Source organism: Culicoides brevitarsis, chromosome 2, assembly GCF_036172545.1.
Source record: "Culicoides brevitarsis isolate CSIRO-B50_1 chromosome 2, AGI_CSIRO_Cbre_v1, whole genome shotgun sequence".
Taxonomy (NCBI): Eukaryota; Metazoa; Arthropoda; class Insecta; order Diptera; family Ceratopogonidae; genus Culicoides; species Culicoides brevitarsis.
This window is the reverse complement of record NC_087086.1, coordinates 27,852,681-27,879,583: the sequence shown is the minus strand read 5'-3', so window position 1 is coordinate 27,879,583 and position 26,903 is coordinate 27,852,681. Positions and strand designations below refer to the sequence as shown.

The window sequence follows — 26,903 nt, the reverse complement described above, 5'->3', positions numbered from 1 at the left end:
GACGGCAACACACAACAGCTTGATCATCATTAACATTTAAACTACTATAGACAAGCAACAAGTAAACACTATTCAGTCACTTACTCGCCGTTCAAGTGAAAATACATTAAATTAAACCGTGTGTGCTGCTCTCGTCGTATTTTATATGTTACCGTGATATTTTGAAATTATTTTTATTTTATTTAATATTTTTTTTTATTTTTTCATCGCGGTAAATAAAAAAAAGAGAAAAACGACGAATATTTATAATATTCATTTATGTATTAATGTCGCGCCATTCTAATACAAAAATACACACAACAAATAGTAATAATAGGAACGTTAATGAATTGAATAGAACAATCACAACAAGTCAGTGCGCGAGACCCTCCTGCAACTGAAATATCGTAACGGCAACAAAAATTTTAATCCGGACAAATTATTGTTCGCATTGTGTCTCTTTTTCTAAATAGTAATAATAATAAGAACAACGAGGCCTCGTAAAAGGAGGATGACAGTGATAAATTTCGACAACAAGTCCAGAAAGTAAATATAGAAACAGACACAATAAAATAAACAAAGACACGCAAAGTAGCCGCCCGGTTGATCGTACACAGGTGCATATTTTTTTTTCTATGTCAAATATTACCTCACTGTGTGTTGCTCGTCGGTCGTGGCGTGTTTAGTCAGTATTTAGTTGCAAAGTGATGTCGATGCGGCGTCTACTAAATATCAATAAAAAAAAAATAAATGAATGAAAAATAAAAAACTTGGATTTTTTCTCCAGTTTAGTTGAAGTTAAGAAAAAAATGAGTGAAATTCAACGACGATAATTACAAGCACAAAACACTTTTACGTCGAACTACGATAAACAATCAAAAGGAATACAATTAAATATATAGGTGAGTAAATATTTATTGTTATTCGCTTCATAAAATGAGAAAAAAATTATGAGGAGGGTAGGTGTGTGCGAAAGTTTATCGACTTCGGTCAAGCATGAAATCATAATTAAAACATGAAGATAAATTTTGTTGATAAAGTTATCGATCATCTTGTTATGAAAAGGTTGTCAAGGTCAATTTTAACTTAATTTTGGGATATTTTGCATATTCATTAGTCTTGAATGGAAAGATTTGTATAAAAATACAATTTATCACTTTCAACGCCTTTTTTACAAAAATATATTTTTTTTCTATAGCGGATATTTTTTTAAAAAATACAGGTGCATAGCAACTAAAATTTTTATTGCAAAAAAATATTTATTAAAAATTTTTTCATTTTTTGCAAAGTTCGCTGATAAAATTTCTTAACTTTTTTTTTTATTTTTGGAATTAAAAATAAATTAAATTAATAAATTAAAAAATGAATGTAATCAAATTAAATAATGATAAAAATTTTAATTTTAAAATAAAAATATAAAATTTAATTTTAGTTGTTTTTTAAATTAAATTCTAATTTAATTAATTAATTTTAAAAAAAATCTATTTAATTTTGTTTTATTAATTATTAATTAATTAATTTAATTTTTAATTATTTTATAGTTTTTTTTAATTTAAATTTTTTTCATTTTATTATTTTTTTTTTTTTTTTAATTAATTAATTAATTTTAAATTAATTAAAATAATATTTATAAATTTATTTTAAATTAATTATTTTTTTAATTAAATCGAAAAAAAAAAAAATAATTTAATTTTGTTTTAAAAATAATAATTTAAGTAAATTTTTTAAACAAAAAATTAAACGATTTATTTAAAAATTAAAATTTTTATAAATATTTTTTTAATTATTAAAACTTTAATTAATTTTTGAATTATCTATTTTTAATATAATTAAATATAAAATTTAAATAAATTTTTATTAAATATATATTTTTAAATAAAATTTAATTTTTTAACAAAAAAAAAAAAAATAAATAAAAATAAAATTATAATAAATTAAAAAAAAAATGTGTTCACAATTACCTATAAAAAATTGTTAAAAATAAATAAAAAATGCAAAAAAATCAACTTTGCACTAATTGATCGAACAAAAGCCATTTTTCACTATCTTTAATGACCCTTTTTCTTTTAAAATCACAGTTAAAAACATTGTTGAAACATATAAAAAATCACTTTACGCTCAATAACCTTTTTAATAAATTTTAAATCCACATGAGCATGAGGCCATTTAGTGATGTAATGTGCAAGACATTTTTATCTGCAAAAATGCGAAAATAAAAAAAGATTTTTTTCTCTGTTAATTCAATTCTTTTTTAAATATTTTTATGGCGTGACATAATGCCACAATAGTCTTTAACTGTTGTTAAAAAAGGAAATCTCACACGTTACTCGAACATCGACGACGTATCGAGAAAAAAAAAATCTGCAAAAAAAAAATCGAAGCTTAAATAAATCAGAGCAACTAAATTATATTTTTTTTATTAATAACCGGCAGTCAACAGTCGTCGTCGTCGACAAATATGGCAGAAAAAAAGTTGTTTTACGCGAAATTTCGGCAAAAATCAATTAACACAATGTCGCCGCAGCGCGTCACAATCATCATATGGTTTCGTTAATCGTCTGTTGTCTGCGACTTTATCCTGTGGGAAGATTTTAAGTACGTCGTTTTGAGTCAATAAACGCTTAGTTTGGTGATAAATTGACTCCTATCTCGTCTACTTATCATAAAAATTAAAATTAAAAAAAAAAATTAAATACCCTTGTCTCGTTGTCGCGGTAATAAATTGTCGAAAAATGTAAATAAATCATAAAAATCTCATCTCCGTTAAAAATTTACATCTGAAAAAAAACAACATTCGAAATAAAGTAATTCCAAAATGTTACATACATAAACATAAAAAAATTATTATTATTATGATGCACTTCGTCACTCGAGTTGATACACAGACACATGTTTTAAACATCGAACGTATTTACAGAAAACCACACACGACTTGACTTAATTTCTACAGTTATGACAAAAAACGAAACATTTTCTAAAGAATTAAAGATGTTGTTTGTTTAAATTAGTTTCTTTTATGATTTCTTCAAAAAAAAAAAAAGTTTCAAAAGACGTGACGAAGTGCATGACGCGCATGGCGACAACAGACGTTTATTCACTTCTTGAATTCTTAATTAAATAATTTGTGTTTTTTTTTCGGCATCGAAACTTTGATATCAGATCATCTCGCTCTCCGAAAAATGTTTGTCGACAAGTGCACATCAAAGTTAGATCAAAAAAATTAAGTTCATGGGAAGGCATTGGCATGTCAAAGTAACAACATGCGAAGTAATTGACCGGGTATTTAAACAAGTGTGAGTTTAGATGAAATTAAAAAAATTATTTGGTCAATTGAATAATTTTTGGAGAATTTTTAGGGTTTTAGGATCAAATAAAAAAAAATAAAAAAAATAATTAAAATAAAAAATTAGAAAATAAATATAAATAAATAAATTTTTTTAATTTTTTAAATTTAAATATTTATTTAAAAATTTATTTATTAAAAAAATAAATAAATAAAATTTAATTCTATCAGAAATTCAATTTTAAAAGGAAAATATTGGTTTAAAAAAAATTTCACGAAAGTTTAAATTATTTTTTTAAAAAATTTATTAAAAAAATTTTAAATTAAATTATTAAAATTTTAAAATTAAATTAAAATTAAATTAAAATTAAATTAAAATTAAATTAAAATTAAATTAAAATTAAATTAAAATTAAATTAAAATTAAATTAAAATTAAATTAAAATTAAATTAAAATTAAATTATTAAATTAAAATTAAAATTAAATTAAAATTAAATTAAAATTAAATTAAAATTAAATTAAAATTAAATTAAAATTAAATTAAAATTAAATTAAAATTAAATTAAAATTAAATTAAAATTAAATTAAAATTAAATTTAAATTAATTAAATTAAATTAAATTTAAATTAAATAAATTAAAATTAAATAAAATTTTATTTTCATGAAAAAAATATCAATAATTCTCATATTTTCGTAATTTTTTTAAGTATAATTTTCAAAAATAATTTAAAAATAAATTTTTGATAGAAAAAATTAAACTTTGACAATTTTGCTTTGAAAAACACATAAATATTTGGCTCTTATGTATTTCAGATTTAATTTTTTTATATAAATTTGATAGAAAATTCCATTTAATACTGAATTTAGAAAAAAAGTAAAATACCGCAAAATTAATTTCTGGTCAAATTTGAAATTTTTGTACACAAAAACCTTAAGAAAGTTCATTAAACTACAAAATTTCTCAGTAATTTAAATCAAATTTAACTAAAAATTTTAAATTCCGGCCCTTTTCAAACAAAAAAGATTATTTTGACCTAAATCCCTTGAAAAAAGGTCAATTCCGAAACGCATGTCAAGCACACGTCACTAACAATGCGTCATAAAATTCCATTTTGCTTCTAATTTATGACAATTCCAACCCAAATTCGTGTAAATTCAAATCCATTGTCATTTTTGTTGCTAACTTTGATGGACACACAAGTGTTTCTTGACATCTAATTAGACAAGCAACGACAATAACCAGCAATGACCCCTTTTTTCACACATGTGTCATTAAAATCCATTTAATACTGGATCAGACACTATTTAATGGTTTTTTTTGTCACACAATCCCTTCTAATTAATAATATCGAGTGTCTGGCCAATAATCGGTTAATAATTGAATTTTTATGATTTTATTAAATTAAATTAATTTTTGTGGTTCACACACCTTTGCTTCGATTGTCATTTTGCCGACATTGCAGTTTGAAACAGGAAACCGGTAAAAAAAATTCAAAATAGAGCCAAAGCAAAGGTGTTTTATTACTTCTCATGCAGCAGAATTTCAAGTACATTTCTGTTGTCGTCGGCAGCGAATGTGAGGCAGTAGGTAGGTGTCTAACATGCATTCCTCCTTCTTGCAATTCTTTTGCATGAAACTGCAATATTCCGCTCGATTTAATGCTAAAAATAGAAATTCACTATTTTTAAATGTAAAATAAAACGGTTTTTAACGAGATACACGATTCTATTCTTATCGCTTACGTGACGCGAGATGCGGATTCTAATCTCATTTCCATTTCACCTTTGACATTTTATTTCGTTGAAACAAGTGTGGAATGAGTGATTTTTGAAAATAAATATATGAAGAAAATAAATTGGAGTCTCTCGAGTGTTGTAGAAGACAAAATGCGTCACTTTGTCTAAAAATGAAATTTAATTAAAGGAATTTCCGTTTAGTTTGGAATTTCACATGAAAAATTTGAAAAATAAACAAGAATTTTGTGAAAAATGAGATATTTGTGAATGGATGTTTGTTAATTTTTTACATTTTTCGTGTTTGATCGTTTTTGTTCACATTTTTCATTTTTTTGTAAAAATTACTTGAGTCACGAGAATAATTGGAAGTATTTTTCAAGAAAAAAATAATTAGTTTGTCATATGTTTAAGGGGGTACCAAAGAATCTAAAAAATCTAAAATTTAAAAAAATTGACCTTTACTAATTAAAAAATTTTTCTTCCAAAATTGATTTATTTTTATTCCTTAATTTTTTTTATTTATAATTTAATTTTATTAATTTAATTTAATTAATTTAATTTAATTAATTTAATAATTAAATAATTCATTTAATTAATTTACTACTTTGTTTAATCAATTTCACAAATTTCAAAAATAAAAAAAAATCAAAATTATTATTTTTTAATTAGTGAGAAATTTTTAATTTTTTGTATAAAATGAATTAAAATTATTTTTGAAAATTTAGTAGGTATACATTTTTTTTATTTTTTTATTTTTTAAATTTTTCTGAACAAGTTAAACTAATTTAAAAACTTTAAAAGTTCCGAAAATTTAGTAAATTTAAATAAAAATAAATTAAATTTTTTGATAAAAAAATCGAGTTTTTAACCACAAAAGAGGTTTAAATTAAAATCTCATAAAACTCAAAAAATATTTTTATCACATTTTTTTGTATTTTTTGATTTTTCTGGCGCTTAGAATATTAAAAAATCGTGAAAAAATCACTTTCATTGAAAAAAGAAACTCTCGACTGACAAATGCATTTCAACCCAGTCCCTTGTCTGACATCACATTCATCAAAATCACCTCCAAAATATGCTCGCAGCTGTTCCAAGTACTCCACAAAACACCTAAAAAATCAATCACTTGTTTCCCAACCAACTACTATTTTTTTCGTGTTTCCGTTGATTAGCTCATGACAGACAGATAAAGCTCACTTGTGTGTTTTGTAAAAGATTTGTAGAGGCAATTAATAACTTTTTATGTCTTTCTTTATTTTTTTTAAATATTTTTTTTACAACACAGGAAAATAGTTTCATTTTTTTTCGACAATTCCAAAAACTGTCATAAAAGTAAAAGCTAAAGGGGATTGTTCTGTCGGTCGTTCATTCACTACCTTCGCATGTGGAACAATAATAGTTTTTATCTTATCTGTGCGTTTTTTCAGTGCGTTGAAGAGAAATTTTAATTAACTGTGTCATAAAATGTAAATCAACTTTGTCTATCATAAAACAAATAAAGCATCGAACATTCACCTGTTTACAAAAAAGCGAAATGCATGCATAACTGACTGAGGTCTTCTTGCACTTTTTTTAGGTTTAAATTGAAATTTATAACTCCTCTAGGGCAGTAAAAAGATAAACCACACACTTTTCACCATTCGATCGGTTTCGGTTCGGTTCGAGTGATAAATTGATTTTGCGTTCTCATTTAATGAGAAATTGCAAGTTCATTTAACTTCCGAAAAAATTTTAATTTCTATGCAAAAATGTGAAAGAAATTCTTCTAAGGCAGATAAATCGACATTCATTAGTGAAATGGTACGAAAACCCGACTAAATAGGCATCAAGATAAGGTCGAATCAACAAGTCTGGATTAATGTTAATGACATTTTCAACATGCTCATAAAAGTGTTATTTCTTCGTCTTTTTTCTATGCTTGTCGCTGCCCGAGTTCGTAAACATAAACAAGCAGATGATATTTAACGCAACAACAACAAAAACCTGTGAAGTAAATTAATGTGAGTGAAAAAATGAATTATGTCTCTCTTTTTTCTTTCTATTTTGTTGGAGCATCTCATCGCGTGAATTGTTGTTGATTATTTTTTTGCACTATACGAGGAAAGCTAAACTATTTTATGATTAATTTTTTTAATTTTCTTCGATCATAATGGGACACTATGAGAAGAAATTTATGCAAAATAGGCTTGGAAAAAAAATATTGAAGTAATTAATTTTTTTAATAAAGTTTCTTAAAAACACAAAGATCCATGTGAAGGTTGAGAATGGTTTTGGTCTCGTTGGAAGTTAAATGATAGCGCACCATTAATAAAATTGCTTTATTAATGTGTGTGGGGTATTGGATGATGATAAAATAATTGCAAAGGCAGATACACTAAGGGGAGAAATATTAGAGGAATTTCCGATGGAGCATAGAAGGGACTCTAGAAAGGTCTTTTTTCATACCCTACTGATTAAAAAAGTATAATAGTGATATAGTGAAATTAATCTTTTAGAGGTTAACTTAACTTTAAAACTAAGCTTAAAATGTCGATCACAAAATAGGTCTTCAGACCACGGAGATGCATTCTCAAACCTAACCAAAGTCAATCTACACAATAAAAAAAAACTGCGCGATATTTCGGTTTCTCTTTAGCAATGGTAGATTTGCGGGCAATGGTATAGTTCCAACGTCTATTCCGACTAAATCTTCTGAAATTGCCTCCGAGATAGCCCGGAGAAAGTGCTCTTCCTCCTGCTTGCCTGGATCCTGTAAAGAAGGTTATTTCGCGGTTTGTGATGATTTCCAAAATCCTACAGGAAATTTTATTCTATTTAGTATAAAACGCATAAGAAAGACCATCAAATATAACTTCTGGGTCTTCATGAATTTCTAACGGGTAGTACAAATATCTGCAGCTCCAGATCTATTGGTTTTTTCTAAAAGTATCTTTGAATTTGTTTAGTACTGTTTGGTTTCCGTTCCATTTCTGTTTTTTGGTTAGTCATAAATCTTACCTCTTAAATTTGAAATATAAATAGGCCTATAATTAAATTAAATTTATTTTAATTGATTTTTTTCTAGTTTCTATTCTTGCATATTTTCTTTGGTAAACTTATATTTTTAGGTATTCCCATTCTTTTAAAATCATTTTTATTAGAAAATTAGAATAATCAGAAAATTTAAGACCATCAGCTTCTCCCTGTAGTTTTTGCTCCACAGTGTAAAAAGCAATAAACAAATAAAAAGCATCTTACTAATGAGAGAAAGAGAGTTGAACACATTTTTTGCAACATTCAGAACGATCAACATAGTGGGTAGTCCCATAACTTTTATGCTATACATAAATTTCTGTTTGTACAAGTTTTTTCTCAGCTTCCAACAACTTTGTTGTAGGTTGCGAGATTAAACGAGTTCTTGCATGCTGTTTGACTGATAAGAAACGATTGGTTTCTGGTTCAATTAATTACTGAATTAAACTTTATTTTTGTCATTCAGAACGGAAATGCGTTTTAATATTTTGGTGTCTGATGATAAGGTTCTGGATCTTTTGTTTACGCGCATTGCAGGCGGTTTGTCTCCTAATCTGTTTGACAGTAAATAATAAAATTATCTAATTTCTGTACTTACCTTATGAGTTGTACGAATTATCAAATTCCATTATTTTATTGAGTGCAACACAATTAGTCTCTTATCACCTGTGTGTGCGGGGTTACCATTCATCACAGTTTTCGTTATCACCAGAAGAAACACGTTCAAACAATTTTCAAAAAACGGCTGCTTATCTCTCACTGAAAACACAAAAAAAAGTTTGAAAGCAAATAAATAGACACAACGATATACTGCAGTGTTGTCTCTGCGATTGCTGAACATGATACGTTGACATCAGTTGCATTTTGGATTTGTGCAGAGAACGAACAAGAGTCAAGATCCCCTTAAAGATATTTTTTTGAAAATGTCTTCAAACTTTTTGGATATTCCTGGGAGAAAGCCTCCATTACCGGACACAACTTCATCATTTGAAGACGATGACCACAGCTTTATTATTCTCGGATCATCAGAAAGTCACTCATTTACATCGATCGACCGTGAAATTGAATTACTTCAAGACCCATTGAGAAGTTCATCACCTATTATGGAAGGTTTGACTGATGAACAGGATTTGGAAACTTTGATCAATAGCGAACTGGATCAAAGTGATTACTGTTCAATACCGGAAATTTGTGAGAGTCTCATAGCAACAATAAAACCAGGCATGGTGATTGCCACAGATGACAGTAGAACAATGTTGAAGGAAAGTTTAGAGGAAATTATTACGCGATCAGAACAGTGGAAAGGTATAAAAACTCAATAAGTTTTCTGAATAATTCTCAAGAACTATTTTTTATAGAACACCTGGTCTTCACACGAAAGCTGTTAACCACACATCATAGGCTAAGAACCGAGCTATTGGAAATGGCGAAAGAAGTTGTCAAAATGAAAGAGATCGTTGATCGATTGCAAGAGGAGAAGCAAGAAATGTCAGAAACGCTTGAACGCGAAACCAGAAAGAAATCTCAGTTGTTAAAAAAGTTTAAAAATATTCGAGAGACTGAATCACAAAAGACTGAAGGAGTCTTGATGAACTCCAGTGATAAATCTAAGAGTATCTGGATACGTGTTTTAGTGGTTTTGTTAAGTCTTTTTGTTTTAGTGGTCTCTTTATGTGGTCTCTTTATGAAAATAAAAGGTGTATGACTTTTTTTAGAAGAGTTTTTTAAGAATTCTATAAAGTTTTTAATAGAATTTAGTTCTAAAAGCTTCAATCTTATTTCGTTAAGTTTATTCTAAAAGTACTTGTCTGTAAAAATCGTTGACTCTCATAGGTACCCCAGAAGTTTTGTATTCGTTTTCTATTGTTTGGTCAATTTAATGGAGGTTTTTGATGGTTACGATTCGCCAGGAGGTTAAAATTGAACTTTTTACGTACATTTAAAAGCTTTCAATTAATTTTCTTCAAGTCAAGTTAAAAAAAATGAGAAACGACTAAAACATTTCCTTAGATCGTTTCTCACCTCAACATCCTTACCCTAAATTACCGCTCTATCTAGATGAAAAATCTATGAGGTGAGACACCGAAACCTATCATTCTCCGTTCCACCATTATTAATGTGTCACTTTGCTTACATTCAAGTGAGCAGGAGACACTTGAAATGCATTGTGCAAGGCACACTCTATAATTACCATCATCAGTTACTGCAGTCACTTACATTTTTCATCGTCATTATAATCTACTACTTGACTTGTCTTGGCATCTTTCCTCTGTCGCTTTTAATAGTAATTAATCGTTCAAATTCATTTTTTGGTTGACAGACTTCGTTCGGCAAAGACCTTCGTTGATGATAAAAAAAATGTTTATTATCATGACAGACTTGCTTCTAGCAAATGAATAATTAGCATGAAAGGACGGATTTGCTTGTAAAACATCGACTGTTTCACACTTGCTTGGTAGGGTTGTAGATTCAAGTTTTTTTTTCTTCTTCTTCTTCTTGTAAGAGATCAAGTTCAAGTTTGATGTTAATTAACTTGCGGAATGAATAAACAAACAATTTTAGCCGTTTGTTGACATGATAAGATTAATTAAGCGCACACGAGACGCGACATGTTGCTCACATGGTTTGTCATTTCACAGCTCAACAACCGAATTTCTCATTAAAAATTGTTTATTGAAGAACAAAATAAAAAAACTCTCTGGCAGCGCCAAGATGATTAAAATTCCAAACGACAAACTTCCGTCTTCAATTTAATTCTGTTCTTGTTCAACTTTTCTCTATCTCGTACTGCTTGCATATTAAAATCGAGTCTCTCGAATTGTCTTCGTCACATTTCATTGAGTAATCGCGCGGTTTGTTGACATTCTGTGCAACTTTGTCAGAAGTAAATCTTGCGTGGATTACGTAATTTTCACAAGTGTGCTCAGCTGGATCTATTTTCGACTGGATTTTTTCGCCGAAAACAAAATTTGTTTTATCGTTTATTTATTCACGCGCTCACGAAATTCTTGGATTTTGTAAGAATTCCGTAGGAAAAATAAACAAATCGGTGAATCATTAGACAAATTTTCAAGGTTCTGGGTTTTTTCTATCGATCTAAATTTTCAGCTCATAATTTATCTGATTGCATTGATGACATTAATTACTTTGGCCTTTAACACCTTTTTAAAAAATAAAACCAATAAAATAATATCGATTGACGTGATTTTTTGTGGTTGGATCCGAGTCATGAAAAATTCACGTCAGGTAAAAAACGTAAAACTTTTTAATGACATGTTTCGGTAATGATTTTGTTGTTCGCGTGTAATTTATCGATTGTTTGTGAATTGATTGGTTCCTGTGATTTATGTGATGTCTAGGCTGGATCCCCCCAAAAAAAACAAAAAAAAAAAATGAAAAAGTTTGAGGAAAGGCGATGAATATTTATCGGGCAATCTAACTTTTTATTGGCACGTACTTCCATGAATACTTAATTAGGGTTTTTAGTGAAGTTTTTTGGTTATTGAGGATGGGAATTAGAGATGTAAATTGATAGACGAGTAAGGGAAATGAGAACATTGGCGTCTATTGTGGCTGAATGTAAATTGGTTGAAAAAAGAATTGTAATAACTCGTTCGTTTCAAATCGATATTTTGGGAAAATGTAGGTTAGAGTATTTGTTAAAAATCTACTTAAAGGTTAACCTTGTCCCTCTGAGTAAACGAAATGTATTTTCTTGGGATTGGAATCGATAGCTTGTCCTTTGATTCATAACCAACTGTCCCATAGCGGCGATATCATACCTTTATCTGACGTTTTCTGAGGAAGCTTCCACAGTACATAAAAATCCATCTTTTGTTTTCATCTTAATGGCTATTTCTTAATTCTAATGATACATGTTTCTTAAAATTACTAGCAGACATTTCGTTCGAGTACACGCTACTAAAACGATTAAAGGACAAAGCACATCTATGAAAAATCTCTGATCCAGCAAACTCACTATCACAATGTCTCAGCTCAAAGAAGCGCTCGTGTCTCAAATTTCTTGTCGGTTGATGGCGTATCATTTTGGCTCGGAGCTCAGGACACTTAATGTTCTCACGTAGCAAGTTAAAAGCGAACATTACTTCAGCGAGTGTCCTACGATCTTCCAAAGAGGGCAAGTTTATGAGGGCCAACCTTGCATGGTAGTCAGGCAAGTGGTATGAAGACCATCTTATTTCCCGAAGAGCGAAATAGCAGAAATTATTAAGGAAGATTTTCTGAAATTCAAAAAGGTCATCTTTTAATGAACTATTGACTATACTAGTACTAGAATTCTTTAAAAAATCTTACCTTTAAAAACTTGATAAAAATCTCCTCTTCTGGAATGTAGTTTCCTTTTATCGTTTTATCGCCTCACATGAAGATTATTTCAGAGATTTAACTTTTCACAAATGTCACTTTAATTCCTAATCTATTAATAAAATATAAACGCGTATAAATAACGTTACTTAATTCCACAGCAAACATATATGCTCCCGAACAAATAAATGTTCTTAACTGAGTTATTTAAATTTTCAAGAAGATCTCAGTTAAATTGGAATTTCAAATTTAGACGACAATCAGACGAACGGAAGACGAGCTCCATCCCCCGTGAAAGGAATGTATTAAAATTTATTCATTATCTTGTCTCTTTTTGTTAACTATTGACGAAGATCATGATGAGGATGATACTGATGATGAAGGGCTAACTTCCATATCATCTATTCAAGTCTACATTCGTTTGCGTATCATCTTAAGTGATGCAATTCAAGTCTTTTGTTGAAAAATTATATGAAATTTTAATCTTCTTTAATGCCTTATTATTTAAATTTAATCATTTATTTGATTTGATATCTTTATTACTACTTACCTCTTTTTAATCATTTGTCATTCATTTGTTTTGTGACAGACGATGATGTGATGTGAAATGACGTGCATCGACTACCTTCGTCTTTTATTCATTTCCCCGTTGATTCCGACTAAAAAAAAGTCGTAAATCATCATATTGACGAATGATGCATTTATTACTCAATAATTTTAAAGTCTCGTTGGTGGTTTTGTTAACTGGGAACCGCATAATGAATGTGCCTTATCAGTGCTAGAGCGATCGAGACTTTACTCGATTTCATGAGTATACGAGTATGAGTAACATAGAAAAAATTGCTTATCGTTATCAGTTTTTGGTCGTAATTCAACAGTGTGGCCATGAGTTTCAACGAGAATTTTTTGGCAAACTTTTGGCCAATGCACTTTTTGTTACTTGCCAAAAAACTTGTCTAGACGTCTGTCAGAGGAATTTTGTTTGAACTTTGATCCCTGAATTCGTCTAGAAATTCTACAGGGTTGCCAAATTCACATTTTTAAAATTTCCGTTGAAATTTTGGCAATAGATGGCGCTTGTTAAAATACATTGAATGTATGAGAAATGCGCTCAAATTTCGTTTCAAGTGTTTAAAAGCTTCTTGTTTCTTGTTAAAAATATTATTTATTAATAATAAATGAACAACGACAACCATTGATAAGATAAGCAGCAACACCCATATACCGATTGTATGGCGTGTGGAAGTTGTCATGATTCTACCAACACGAAAAAACATAGAAAATTTGTCAGTAATTTTTTGCGTTCACACCGGTTCGGTACAATTTTTTCTTTAATTTCTTTACTTTTGTCTCTTAGTCAGTCGGTTGGTGATGTAGAAAGAAAAAAAAACTAGATAACAGCAAAGACAAACAAAAAAAAAATCAACTTTTGTACGTAAAAAAGCTGTGAATTGCGTAATTTGTCACACGACAACTAATAAAACCTTTTCTTGTTTCTTTACTTGCAGATTTTCACAAGTTGTTCAACCTCTGTAGTTGAACTTCCGCCAGCTGTGAAGCGACGCCTTTATTCATCTAGTCAACAACGAACTGCTTTTGTGGCACAAAATCACATCAAAATCAACGACGAAATCAATCCTCGTGTATTTACATAAGCTTTTGCCACAATTGATAACGAACAAGATAAAATAAATTCAAAGAAAGAAAGAAATAATTAAATTATCAAAAAGTGAATCAATCAAAAAATTTAGCACGTCTCCATTTTAAGACAAAGCAAGTTTTGGTTGGAAAGTAGTGCAATTAACTTCTGTTGGAATATTAGCAAGCACGTGTTAACAAGATTTCCATTTTAACCTGAATTTTAGCACATTTCGTGGATTAGATAGAGCAACAAACAAACAGTTGAGGTAAGTCACATGGCCCCAAAAAAAAAATTTCCACGTTAGTTCAACTGACCAGAAAAATTGCAAATATGCAAAAATTTGTTGATTCTATTAATAACATGACGTTACATTCAAATTTACAAACCTACGACAAAAAGACAACAACAATTGAATTCGACATCCGCTGCTTACGTTCATATTTTACCCAAACACAGAGCGAGAGAGAATCATCAGGTAATCGACTGCGTTCTTAATTTATTCCATTTTTTGTTTATCACGAGTTTAGTGCGCCGGTTAAATGAATGATTCATGTGATCCAAAGGGGGGCTCGAGAATTTCGAGAAACGTCAATGCTGACCTTGATATAGAGAGATTTTTGTTTCTACCATCCAAATTAGCATTACATCACTCACTAATTATTTTGTTTGGTTTTGAAATTTTCACTTTTTTGATTGATTTTAACCTTTTAAGCTTTCGTGCGAATTCTGATTTGATCTTTTTGCGCAAAAATAACGGACTTGCTGGTAAATTAACGCAAATAAAATGATTACTTGGGGACGATAACCGCGCTTTGGTCTTGCGAGTTCATTCGCATCACTAAATAAATTCAAAATACACGCAGAATGAAAAACAAGAAAAGTAATAAATAAATTTATATTCACGAAAATATCACATTTGACTGTATTTCTGATCAATAAATACAAATAGACCACTTTTTTTTGTCGTATCATCGAATTGATTTGCGTTGGCTTACGTGGAAATTGCATGCATGGCGATGGCAGTAGAGGAGAGATAAGAGACAGTTTCACCGCGAAATGTATTTATTTATAAAATTAAGTGTCAATTTATATACCTAATGGAAAAGTGTGAGATAAAATGGTGCACGCTTTGCCATTTCATTAGAAAAGTAAATATTGCAAAAGTGAATGTGGAGTGATGTAAGCGCCTTTTTATTCGGTATAAGTTAAGATTACTTGACAATAATCTGACTTTGTGTTCTAATAGAACAATTTTTGCTTGGTTTGGATTAATTGGATATGATTTGAAGGCTCAAGAAGCAGTCTCTAAAGAGTCCTATTATATTTCATACTGCGAACCAAACGGATTTTTGACATTTTTTGTGCGTTTGAGTATATTTAAGTACCTCTTTGACATACCCGATCTCACTAAAAATGCATAGAAATACTTTGGTTCGTTCTAGAATTTTAAATTTAGGTTTTTGGACTGCTTTAGGCCTAACTAATACAAAACCATCAAAAAATCTCATGCCATTTTTTTCCGATGAAATGCTGATATCGGGTGATATGTGAGTAAACGCTGGGTCTTAGCTTTTTCCTGTGATATCATATAGGCGCTTTCAAAATTCACTCAGCTCTCCCAGAAAGTCCCAAAGGGTTTCTAAAAGATCTCAGTAAATTTAAAGCACGAATGAAGTCAGAAAAGTTATTCATGATTTTGAGTCTTGAACCGACGACGTTACGCTCATCAGAACACAAATGTGTAAGGTCGTCGGTTCGAGAATCGAGATCAAAAAGAGCTTTTCTGACTTCTATTGTGCTTAGAGTATTTAAAGATCTTTTAGAAACCCCTTGGGATCTTCTGAAAGAGCTGAATGAATTTTAAAGGCGCTTGTTTGAGTTGACAGGCTAAAAGCTAAGACCCATTCCCTGGGGTTTACTGAGATAGCTTACGATTTCACAGTATAAAGTACAATAAGACTCTTTAGAGACCGCGGTAAGAGCCATTCAAGACCCTATAGGGTCGATTAACACCCTACCCTACCCTTTTAGCCAATGGTAAAACTCCCACAGCTTAAAAGTTCAGTTTTGACCTTGTCAACCAATGCCACTTTATATGTCACGAAAATCGCCAAAAAGCATCACCTGAAACAAAATTTAAATTAATAAAAGTAATAGGATCAAAGCACTTACCTTAACTTTTGCACTTAACTTTCCAGGAAGTCTTAAATACTTTTAAACTTTAATTTAAAACTGATGATCACATATTACATATTTTCAAAAATAATCTCCTCAGTGTCTCTAATTCCTCGTTCACCCACTTCAGAGCCATTTTTACCAAAAAAATCCATTTTAATGCACTTTAAAATTTATTAAAACGCAACTTTTTTTGTCCATTGAGTTATTTATTCATTTATTGAAAATAAATAAATAATTCCATGATACTATGTAGTTGTAAATAAATCAAAACCTACTTTTTTACAACATTTTTTTGTGTTTCGTGTTTCACACATTCATTCAAATACGGTTGCCAAAGACTATGAATTATGTGCGAGATTATCAAGGCAAGAAGGTCAAGTTCAAGACTTTAAAACAAACTGATTGCGTTTAATTCAACCACTAATTGGACATAAAAGCAACTTTTTATGACGAATTTCCGTAAAAAAATTTCTGATGACATTCAAAATATTTAAATCTGGGTTTTTTCCTCAAAACACTTTCTATAAAAAAAAAATGTTAAATAATTTGTGAGAGACAGCTGACCAACTCGCATAAATTTCTACATATTTTTTATAAACTCTGAGTTGCACCTTTGCAAAAAAAAATCTATTAATAGAAAAACAACGAATTTTTCTGTGTTTATTTTACGAAAAAATTATGTGAAAACGACCGGTGAATAATTGTGTCTCTTTCGTTTGATATAAAATATTTTTTGCGACATTGTGTGCGGGCCAAGTTTAGGAGGTTAATGATTGTTTAATGACTTGGCATGCCGCTGCGAGGTGAGGAAGAACTCATTCTCTTAGCACGCAATGCAATTTTTTTTTCTAGCTTATCAAAGGTCTCGATCGCACATGCAATGTCTGCTAAGAAATGTCAAAATACCTCAAAAGTGAGTCATTTTTGTGTCTATTCCGTGCAAAGCTTCTTGATCGATGTTTCAATAGCCGTTTTTTCCCAATTTGGTTAGGCATGCAAACATTGAAGAAGAAGCAAAATTTTTTTGCGTAAGATTTTAATCCTATTTGAGTAATGTTATTGCCGATGTGAATGGAAGTCGGCACGCGGCGCACAATAAAGAGAGACAAATTACTCAAAGTCAAATAAAATTGAAAATCAATATTCGATCGCTTTGTTCAGACAAATTTTTGCTATAAAAGTCACAAACAATAGAATTCTTGCACTTTTTTCGACAAAAATGACGCAGGAAGCAATCCGTCAATTAAAATTCCAGCTAATCGGTGAACATTGCGCTGCGTAATCAACAACAAATGTTGACTTTTCATATTTTTTAATCAAAATTTTGTAAATAAAAATTATTTATTAATTTTTTTTTGTGTGTCAACAACCTGATTTTCGTCGATTTTACTCAATTATGACTTTAAAGAATCGAATTACGATTTGCTAAAAAGTGATTCCGTTGCAAATCGACGCAAATTGGCTTATGTTGCAAACCCTTTAACTCAGTGTTTCAATGATTGTGCGGAACATGTTCATAAAAGCTGCAAAACGAAAAACAAAAAAAATGTTGCAAGATTTCGATTTTTATCTCCCCTTCATGTATCTGGTAATGTGCCATGTTGTTGACTTGTAATGCTGCTATTGATTGTGCAATCAAACATAAAAACACATCAAATATAATTTTCTGCATGAAATTATTATTATTTTATTGTTTGACTCGACTCGAATGGTAAATATGAACAAAAAAGCGAATTCCGGTTATTCGGACTTTTGTTCGATTGGCCATTAAAATTTTGTGCTGTGTTGTATTCAAACAATTAAAAATTCGTCGTGTTTGGTCTGCGGCAAACAGTTTGACGACAAAACGAGAATAAGTGAGTTTTTGTGTCAAATTAGGTGTAACTGCGTACAGAATTTGTGTGTTTTTTTTTCCGTAGAACCACCGACATGACAGTGGTTTGTTTGTTTGGTCGTTTTGTGGGGTGATGTGAATGTAGTGCGATGTTTGTGGTTACGATGAATGCGTAATTATTTTACACGCCAAAAATGGCAAAATGTGTTTGACTTTTAGTCTATTGGGAAATTATTATGCATGATTTTAATCGAATTTGAAAGGGACAACAGACTGGAATTGGCTGTGAGTCACTTGGCGACATAGATTGAGCAGTAAGTGTTTGGCTATGATTGAATTTTTAGGTCTCAGAGGTACTAAATTTTAGTCTGAGTCTTTTTTTGGTAGAAATTTTTCTTCACAGACTTAAAGTTCATTAATCAAAGTTGATAAAAATCGTTAAAAATCGATTTAAAGCAGAATTTACCGTTTTAAATGCATTTTTGGAACTCAATTAACATTCTGAAAAATTCTAAGAAAAATTTTTCAATCAGTAGCTTCAAAAAATATAAAAGGAACAAAAGCTAATATTTCATCACAAAACCTTCTAAATGCTTCAAATTAATAACGAAAGTCTTACAATGGCACTTCCTACTGTTAATTCCAATGAATCTTATTAACATAATAAGACCGTAACCACCGTCCTTGTTAAAGTGATAAAAATCTCACGCATTCCAATTCACTTATCTTTTATCGCTTCTTTCCAAAACGAACGAAGATGAATTGAAATAGTTAATCACCCATAACACAACAATAAAAAGCTTAAAAAGTATAAAAATAAATCTCTAAATTGTCCGTTTATTACTCTACTACTACTACTCTGATTCCGTTTTAGATTCAAGACGCAAACAAACTTACGATCATTGACCTATCTCACTTTTTTATCTTCGTAGCAGCATCATTTTCACGCATCATAAATTTATGATTGAAAATTATGTATGAGCAACACAACACACACGTGCGTGAAATGTAACAAATATGATGTAATATTTGTTGTGATTATTATTAACTTGAAGTGCGCCCTACAGACAGCGAGACAAAGATAAAAATAGCGCAAGTCATTGACAGAAAAGTATTATGACGAACGACCGTGTGACTCACATCATGCTGCTTATGACATTTTGTGGTTTTGCATTTTGCGGATTGTAATGCGATCCGATTGTCATCAATCGCATTTCATGGACTTGAATTCATTTTTCACGAAAACAATTATTATTTATTCATCTGATTTTTTTTTTTTGTACCCTGACGAAATCGAGAGTGAGGTTAGCGATAAGTGGCTTGAACTTTGCTCGCGTGTACTGTACGATTGAATTGTAAATAAACAAATAGAGTACTTATTGAAGCTTAATTAAAACGAGTTGTACGGAATAAATTACATTTACGTCATAAATTTACAAGTTTTTTCTTCTTTTTTTTGTGTTTGTTTTTATTTTAATGACTCGAGTAAATTCTAATTAGTTTATGAGGAAGAAATAGTAATAAAAAAAGTAAATACCATTCTTATCGTGCAATGTTTTGCTTTCAACGGAAACGTAAAGACCAAACGACCGACATTGATTGTGTGGTATTTGCACAATTATGAAATAGTTTCAGAAATAGTCGAACTGTGTTTCGAGTTAATTTCAAGTCCACAAATGGGCAAATAAAAGTCGTTCGAAGAAGTCATAAAAGTTGGTGCGTTTGCGTAAAATAGTTGAATCAGTTATTTATTGTGCCATGCTTGTAAATTATTTTATGTCGAATATTTCATATTTTTACTTATTTACTTTGTATGTGTGCATTGGCTTTGTACACATTTTTGTTTTGGAAGTAGTGAATGTGAAGTTAGCGACGGTTTTCATAGAGACAAATTTTATGCACAATGCATTAGGTCTCAAAATTCTTCCTCTTTTAGTCTAAACTGGACTTTAGAGATTATTATAACCGTATGATTTATTAAAATTTTTCAAATGGAATTTAAAATTTTATTATTGGGTTTTCCAACCATATTAAGGCGTCTTTAGAAAGGTTGTGAAGGTCTAGGATTGTCCCGTTAAAGCGTAGTAATAAGCATAATGGATAGTAGTAAATGATGAAAATTTTCCTCTTCAATTGCTCAATGAATATCAGTCAATATTTGTGTTTCACTTTCGTTTAGAATTCATTGAGAGCGAATTGATATCAGTATTCGCTTAAAAGTTTTCTATTCGACGATGGGAGATTTACGAACTGATTTTTTTATGTTTCTCTATTTCAATCTTTTTGAATTGAAAGGAAAAGTATATTCAAGAATAGCTAAGCCTAATGGACGATATTCTGATGAGACTTATGTTGTGATAAATCTCTCTTTTTCCTTTGCCTACTGGTTCTTTATTATCTTCTTGATAGTTTCTATCCATTGATTATTTTGAACGATTGTGTAATGTTTTTTAATTTAGTAATATTTTATGCAGATTGTCTTCATCAATTTTTCGTGGTGTTGGTTTGTGAACATTTCGAGTTTTGAACGATGATTTGTAAAGAAGAAATTGGGATGATTTAAAAGTCATCAATATTTAATGTTAATGAGATTGTCGTTACTTTTAAAGTTTCAAAATATGGAACAGAAAGAAACTGCATCACTATTGTTCAGATATTTGAGGTGCCTAAAACTAAAATGAATTATTAAATACTAAAAACTATCAACTTATTTACTTACCATAAAAATCTCTGAGTGCAAGTTTCACACTCAATCCTACGGAATGTCGGTTTCTACATACACTTGCTCATATAGACTAGAAAATTTTCACTCTTTTTTTATGGTATCGTCTACAAGATACTGACTCTACTTACCTACTGCTGATTTCTTACGTATACTTTCTACACACTTGATGATATGACATAATTTGAACATTTGCACGACAGGCGAACACGGCACGAAAATTAGATTAATTTCTTTTACTTTTTTTTTCTTGAAGAAAAAAAATTGTTTTGCATCTTTCGAACGACCTTGAATATTTTTTCTACATTTATTTTAAGAATTGAATCATAAAATCACTGAGCTGTCGAACGATTCCATATAATATCAATCAACGGATCAAAACAAATTGTTCAACAGATGTGAGAATATGTGAATTTTGGAGATTTTTATAGCCAGTAACAACAACATTAACATCAACAATAGTAGTAACAACAACAGCAACAACATGCAATCATTGAATAATCGGTTTGACCTTTATATATTGTCTCTCTCGCATCGTGTACTCTTAGCTTGCATGTACATGACCTGGCGTATGTCTCTTTCGTGCATTATATTATGGGTTTTTATGACCAGATTGTGCTCGATCTTTCGAACATTGTCATTTCATGTTCGTTCATTATTATCATTTGTTTTCGCATATCCATCCCATCGTCTGTGGCAAAGTATCAAGAGACTCGTACACACAGTAGCAGTCAGATAAATAAATTGCCTTATTTTTGTCTGGTAATGTAATGCTTATTTTGTTTATTTATCGCCATAAATTAGATGATGATACAGTATTAATAACCGCTTTTTTTTCGTGCATCATGCCAACGAAACAGTTTTTTTGTGTTTTTTGGTAAATAAAGTGAGTAAGATATTGCTTTACACTTGATTAACTTACAATACAATACAGCTGAGACCTTCGTCTTTGTTGTCGTCATCGATGTCGAAGATTTCTTCTTTGTGCGTGTGAATGTTTCGACTTCGAAGCACGCTTTCATTGTTATTTCCAGCATTATGCAACAACGACGCAACATTGTAGGTAAAATGAAATATTTTCTAATGGACAACAGGTGATTAATTCTCTACTTGAACGTTCAGTTAAAGACATTTTGAATAATGACGTAAACTATTAGCGTTCGAGTTTTCAGAACAAAAGGTCAATTATAAGATGCCTTTCATAGTTTTTGTGTTGCAAAAAATTGAATTGTTCTATTGAGGAGTAATTAAGATGATTGAGGAAACGGAATTTGAGGTATTTGTGACCTAGAACTTTGTAGCATAGGCAACATGCCAAGGCGAGGTGTGATGAGGATAGTTATTTATTCTGAACAAAAATGTTTGATTCCTGAGCCTATTTTGCCCAGATTATCTTTATCAATTTAGCCCCCAGTGGGACGAAATAACCTTTTTTTAAGGCACTGGGGTCTTGAAAATAAGGCCCTCAAACTTTTACATGGTGAAATTCCGAAATTTTTATTTTTTTTGAAAAAATTTTTTTTTTTTTTTCCAAAAAAATTAAAATTTCGGAATTTCTCCATGTAAAAGTTTGAGGGCCTTATTTTCAAGATCCCAGAGCCTTAAAAAAGGTTATTTCGTCCCACTGGGCCCAAGTCCGTTAATCTCACACATTAACACTATGAATATAATGTCTAATACGACGCATTCATGAAATAAATAAATAAAAAACTGACAATGAGAAGGGAGTTCCTGTAAAAAATAGACCCGAAAACTGATTTTTTATCAATAAAAGTGCATAGATTTTATTAAGAACTTGAACTTCTAAAAATTAATTAAAAAGGGTCATTAGAGGTTTAGTTCAACGATACGGAAAAGGGGTTATATAAATGATCTAAGTTATAGTATTTGTAGAAATCCAACTATAAGTAATCCGTCTTATATTATTCCATCTAAGTAAATCTTTTAAAAAATGTCGTTTCTCGGTATTTCCCAAGTCTTATATATTGTTCTAAGGAATAAAATTATTTAACTATAGAAATAAATAATTCCAATTAATATTTAGTAGGTCTCCCTTTATGAGTTATTTGACAAAAGCAAACATTCGGAAGCCGTAAAGTGCCATTTTCCCGTTAAACTTTACCTAATCCTCTCACCTGCGCTCCATTTCTCCCTGTTTTTTATTACAACTATGTATGTACCTTCAACTACTTCGACTCCTCGTCGACACAAATCTTGTTTTAATAATAATTGCAAAAACATAAATCTCGTAAAAGTTTATGTTTTGTGTTTTGTTACCGTTTTACGACTCCGCATCGTTGTCTGCAAAATAAACGCAAATAATATCTATTACAAACTCGACATTGCAAACATTAATCTTTTAATGTAAAATTATTCAAATATTTAACAATATTAACGTCTTGTCTATTTCTCTGCCTGTTATACCTCTATCCTTTAATTTATATTTCCACTCATATACATTTTACATTTAGACCAATTTAGAAAGCGTGTTGGCAAAAATATGCATAGAGCCATATTTTGAAATGAATTTTGCCAAGAAAATGTGACCTTGAACGTGTTTCTATATCGGGAACTTACAATGAATGGCAGCAGCAATAATTTCTTGCATGTTAAGTATTTTTATTAATTAATTTTTGTTGTTTTTTTTCTTTGTCGTGTGTCATAGAAGAAAAAGCTGAAATAGAGCTCGAAATAAATGAAGAAATAACAAAGTCAAGTTCAGGTTCATTCCGTGAGATTGAAATAAATTACTTCCGAAATATCCACGCAAATATGTCAAATGAGGCAATTTATCGAGGTGTTGATAGATACTAATGACATGTTTAATGAAGATAATATTTTCGAATTAATTTTAAGAGTGTTTGAAAAGTTCAAGGGTTCAAGAGGAGTTTGAGAAAATTTCCCATGAATTTATCTGATTCGTTTTGACAAGACACATGAGCAAAGAAAAAATCTTTACTGTATAATTAAAGCAGTCACTTCAAACAAAACAAACCTTTCTTCGTCTATCTCTTTATGTCTATGACATGTCTTCGAGACAAAATAACAGACTAATTGAATGTTGTTTACCTTTATATGGCAGTGATTTACTCTTAATTTCATGCCTTTCTTGTCTTCATGACACGACACACCTCGACTTGAAAGAGACCAGACATCTCTCTCGAACATCTCTCACAACATTAAGATATAATTGGAAATGAATTAATCAAAGACGCTCATCGTCAATTAAATACAAATCGAATCGAGTGAAAGTAACTAATTTCTCGTCTTGTCTTTTCTTTGCAGATTATACGCCGCCGCCATGAAGTCTCAACCTATGATAATCGCCACGTTTTTCTTATTTTTCACACTTACCGCTGCCGGTCCGCTGGATACCTCCTGCCCCATAGGATGTGCCTGTAACATAACCTCAAGTCACGCAAAATGTACCACACTCTCCGGACTCATCCGTTTCGATCGTACCAGTTCCTTGGAGTCCTTGGATTTGTCGAATCTTGGTTTGAGGAAAATCACTTCGCATTTGGACAAGTTTCCGAATTTGGAGAAAATTGATTTGTCTGGAAATAGATTGTCTGAAGTTAATAAACTTCCAAAGGGAATTACTGATTTGAATTTGAGCAATAATCGTATTACCAGTGCAAAATTAGCAAAGATCCCAAAGTCTGTTGTGAATCTCAACTTGAGTGAGAATCACATCACGTATGTGCCACATTCGATCATGACGCTGAAATACCTTCGACATTTGGAGTTGAGTGGCAATCCGATAAACTGTACTTGTGACACTTTGGCAGTACGGAATTGGTTGAAGGCACAACATGTCTGGATGGATCGTCACATCATCTGTATGGCTCCGTTGAAGTTCAAGGGTCGTCCATGGTTGCAAATGAAACAAGCTGAAGTTTGTGAAGTTACAATTGCCACAAAAAAGGCTACCAAGTTCACTTCAAAGTACAATTGGGATGAAATTGAGAACGACAATGAACTGATGCAAGGAGATCAAGCTGCCGAAGGTTCAGGTGATGAAGAAGTTGTATTGGAAAATCACGAATACGACGAACAAGATGAATATTCAAATGAACCAGTAGATGATCCAAAAGATGAGGATGTCGATGATTACGATGAAGAAGAAGATGAAAAGGAAGTTCATGAAAATCCTGAAATCAAAGAAGTGAAACAAGAACTTTTCATCCCAGTGATTGAAAGCACGACAACTACTTCAACAACAACAACTACAGAATCCACGCCAGTTAATGATGACAATGATGATGAAGAGGATAATGACTATGACGAAGGTTCTGGTGACGATCCAATTCCAGTGGTATCTGTATCTTCAACAACAACTGAAGAAGAACCATCGTCATCAACAACTGCCGCTCCAATGGTTAGTGAGTCAGTATCTGATGCTGATGATGATTATGACGATTATGGAAGTGGTTCCCCACAACCTGTAGTCCCTGTTGAAATGCCCAGCAGTACAACAGAATCAGATCTGACTTTCACTGAAACCACAGAGCCTACTGAAGTTGAGGAAGATACCACTGATGCAGTTCCTTTGCCAGATCTTGACATTTTCGACGAAAGTCTTGCTACATCCTCAACTACTGAAGATCCCGAAGCCGTTGTTGTTGGTCGTGCTGGAGATGTTGAAGGTGACAATACCGCTGAAGACGCTGCTAAAAAAGCAAATGTTATGCAAGCCAGTTCAGACGACAGTAAAAACACGTTCATCCTCTTGGGAGTTCTCGGTGTCTTACTTGTCGTTCTCATCATTTACGTCTCATGCAAAGACAAGAGTTCCAAACGTAATCGTCGTGGCAAAGGCGACGTCGAAAATGGTCCCGCACGCGAACTCAAAGAGATGAACAAAGACCTGCTCGGCAAGGAACGTCAAAACGGACATTCGGCGCCAAAAGGAGGTAATGTACCCGAAAAAAGTCCCCTCATGAAAAACGGGCATGATAAACCGACAAACGGACATTCCTTCCCCGCTGTTAGTCCCAATAAAATGACTGACGAAGTCGATCATCCCGCGAATTCATCTCCCATGAGCACGTTCAAACCCATCAAAGAAACTCCCGTGCAAGAAAAACCAGAGCCAAATAACAATCATGTGAATGGCAGTGCGATGCCTGAAGTGCATGAACCTACGCCTGCATCCCCCAAACGATACAGTCCCGTGTATACGCCTCGCACCCCCAAACTCGGCAATCACCATACAAGCGCAGATCCCAAATACAGTCCTGTTTATTCACCAGAAACGGGACGTGTGAAAATCAAGGCGACCGAAACCCCGAGAGCGAAGACCCCGGTGTTGGTAACGCGGACAAAGTCATCCGCAGGCGATTATGTCACGGAACAAGTTTGATGGAACGATTTTTAGCTATGATTTTTTTTAGATAAGGAATAAAAAGCGACACGAGTACTGTAATTCTTCAAATTTAATTTTGCGCTTTTTCGATAAAAAAAAAATTAATTATTTTAGTAAGAAAAAAGTACTTTTAAAAAAGAAATTTCTTAAAAAAAAAATCTTTGGAGACTTTCCTATGTGCCTATATATAAAAAATTAACAAAATTTTAAACTTAATATTCGCGTGTGATGGAAAATTAATTTATTTCATTCAGAATAAAATTCACCTATTTCGTTCAAGAGTCTGATTTATCTCCTATTTACGTTTTAATAAATTAATTAATTATTATTTTCAAAGCGAATGACGACGATAAGCTCAAAAAAGTAGGCCTTTGCATGCTATGTAAGTAATAAAGAATAAATCATTTCTAAATATAAACCTACAAAGTAATGTTGAATCTAGGACGTTAAGAGAATGATAAAGAGAAACAATCAATTACGCTAAATTTTTAAGTAGATAAGATACCAAATAATACCTAATACATAATTTTATAAGAGAACATAAATCAAGATAAGGGCAGCTCTGTGTCAAAGTCCGTCTTTCCTAAAAGGACATGAACTTCCATTTATTGAGAAAAGAAATTCGAAGGGTTAATTTTGTTATTTTTGAAATTTTGTTAGTTTTAATGCGTTCGAGAAATAAATTTTATTTTTATTGAAAAACAACTCTGTTCATAGATGTTATAAGAAAACCTAAAATAATCCTATTAATAAAAAATTAAAAGCTGTAAAAATATCTAAACCGTATTTAAATTAAAGTAATATTTTATGAAGAAGTAAAATAAA

The 26,903-nt window shown here is 31.0% G+C and overlaps 2 protein-coding genes and 1 long non-coding RNA gene across 5 annotated transcripts; 2 read left to right on the top strand and 1 right to left on the bottom strand.

Annotated features, from left to right (window-relative positions):
• Nucleotides 1–92: 92 nt before the first annotated feature.
• Nucleotides 93–26,903, top strand: LOC134830349 (protein windpipe). 3 transcript variants are annotated; one of them, XM_063843801.1, is made up of 4 exons: nucleotides 106–153; nucleotides 308–881; nucleotides 13,843–14,241; nucleotides 23,996–26,903. In XM_063843801.1, the coding sequence occupies exon 4, from the start codon at nucleotides 24,012–24,014 to the stop codon at nucleotides 26,073–26,075; it is 2,064 nt and encodes a 687-aa protein (XP_063699871.1). In that variant the 5' UTR covers nucleotides 106–153; nucleotides 308–881; nucleotides 13,843–14,241; nucleotides 23,996–24,011; the 3' UTR covers nucleotides 26,076–26,903. The 3 variants fall into 3 exon arrangements, with proteins under 3 accessions (XP_063699870.1, XP_063699871.1, XP_063699872.1); XM_063843800.1 differs by having other exon boundaries at nucleotides 93–881; XM_063843802.1 differs by lacking the exons at nucleotides 106–153; nucleotides 308–881 and adding an exon at nucleotides 13,642–13,765.
• On the top strand, nucleotides 8,731–9,717 carry LOC134831730 (uncharacterized). Its single transcript, XM_063845537.1, has 2 exons — nucleotides 8,731–9,316; nucleotides 9,370–9,717. Exons 1-2 carry the CDS (start codon nucleotides 8,935–8,937, stop codon nucleotides 9,714–9,716), a joined length of 729 nt encoding a protein of 242 aa, XP_063701607.1. The 5' UTR covers nucleotides 8,731–8,934; the 3' UTR covers nucleotide 9,717.
• Nucleotides 11,913–12,932, bottom strand: LOC134832129 (uncharacterized). Its single transcript, XR_010162043.1, has 3 exons — nucleotides 12,885–12,932; nucleotides 12,326–12,446; nucleotides 11,913–12,252 (listed from the first exon to the last, which is right to left on the bottom strand). It is a non-coding gene; the product is annotated as an uncharacterized LOC134832129 (long non-coding RNA).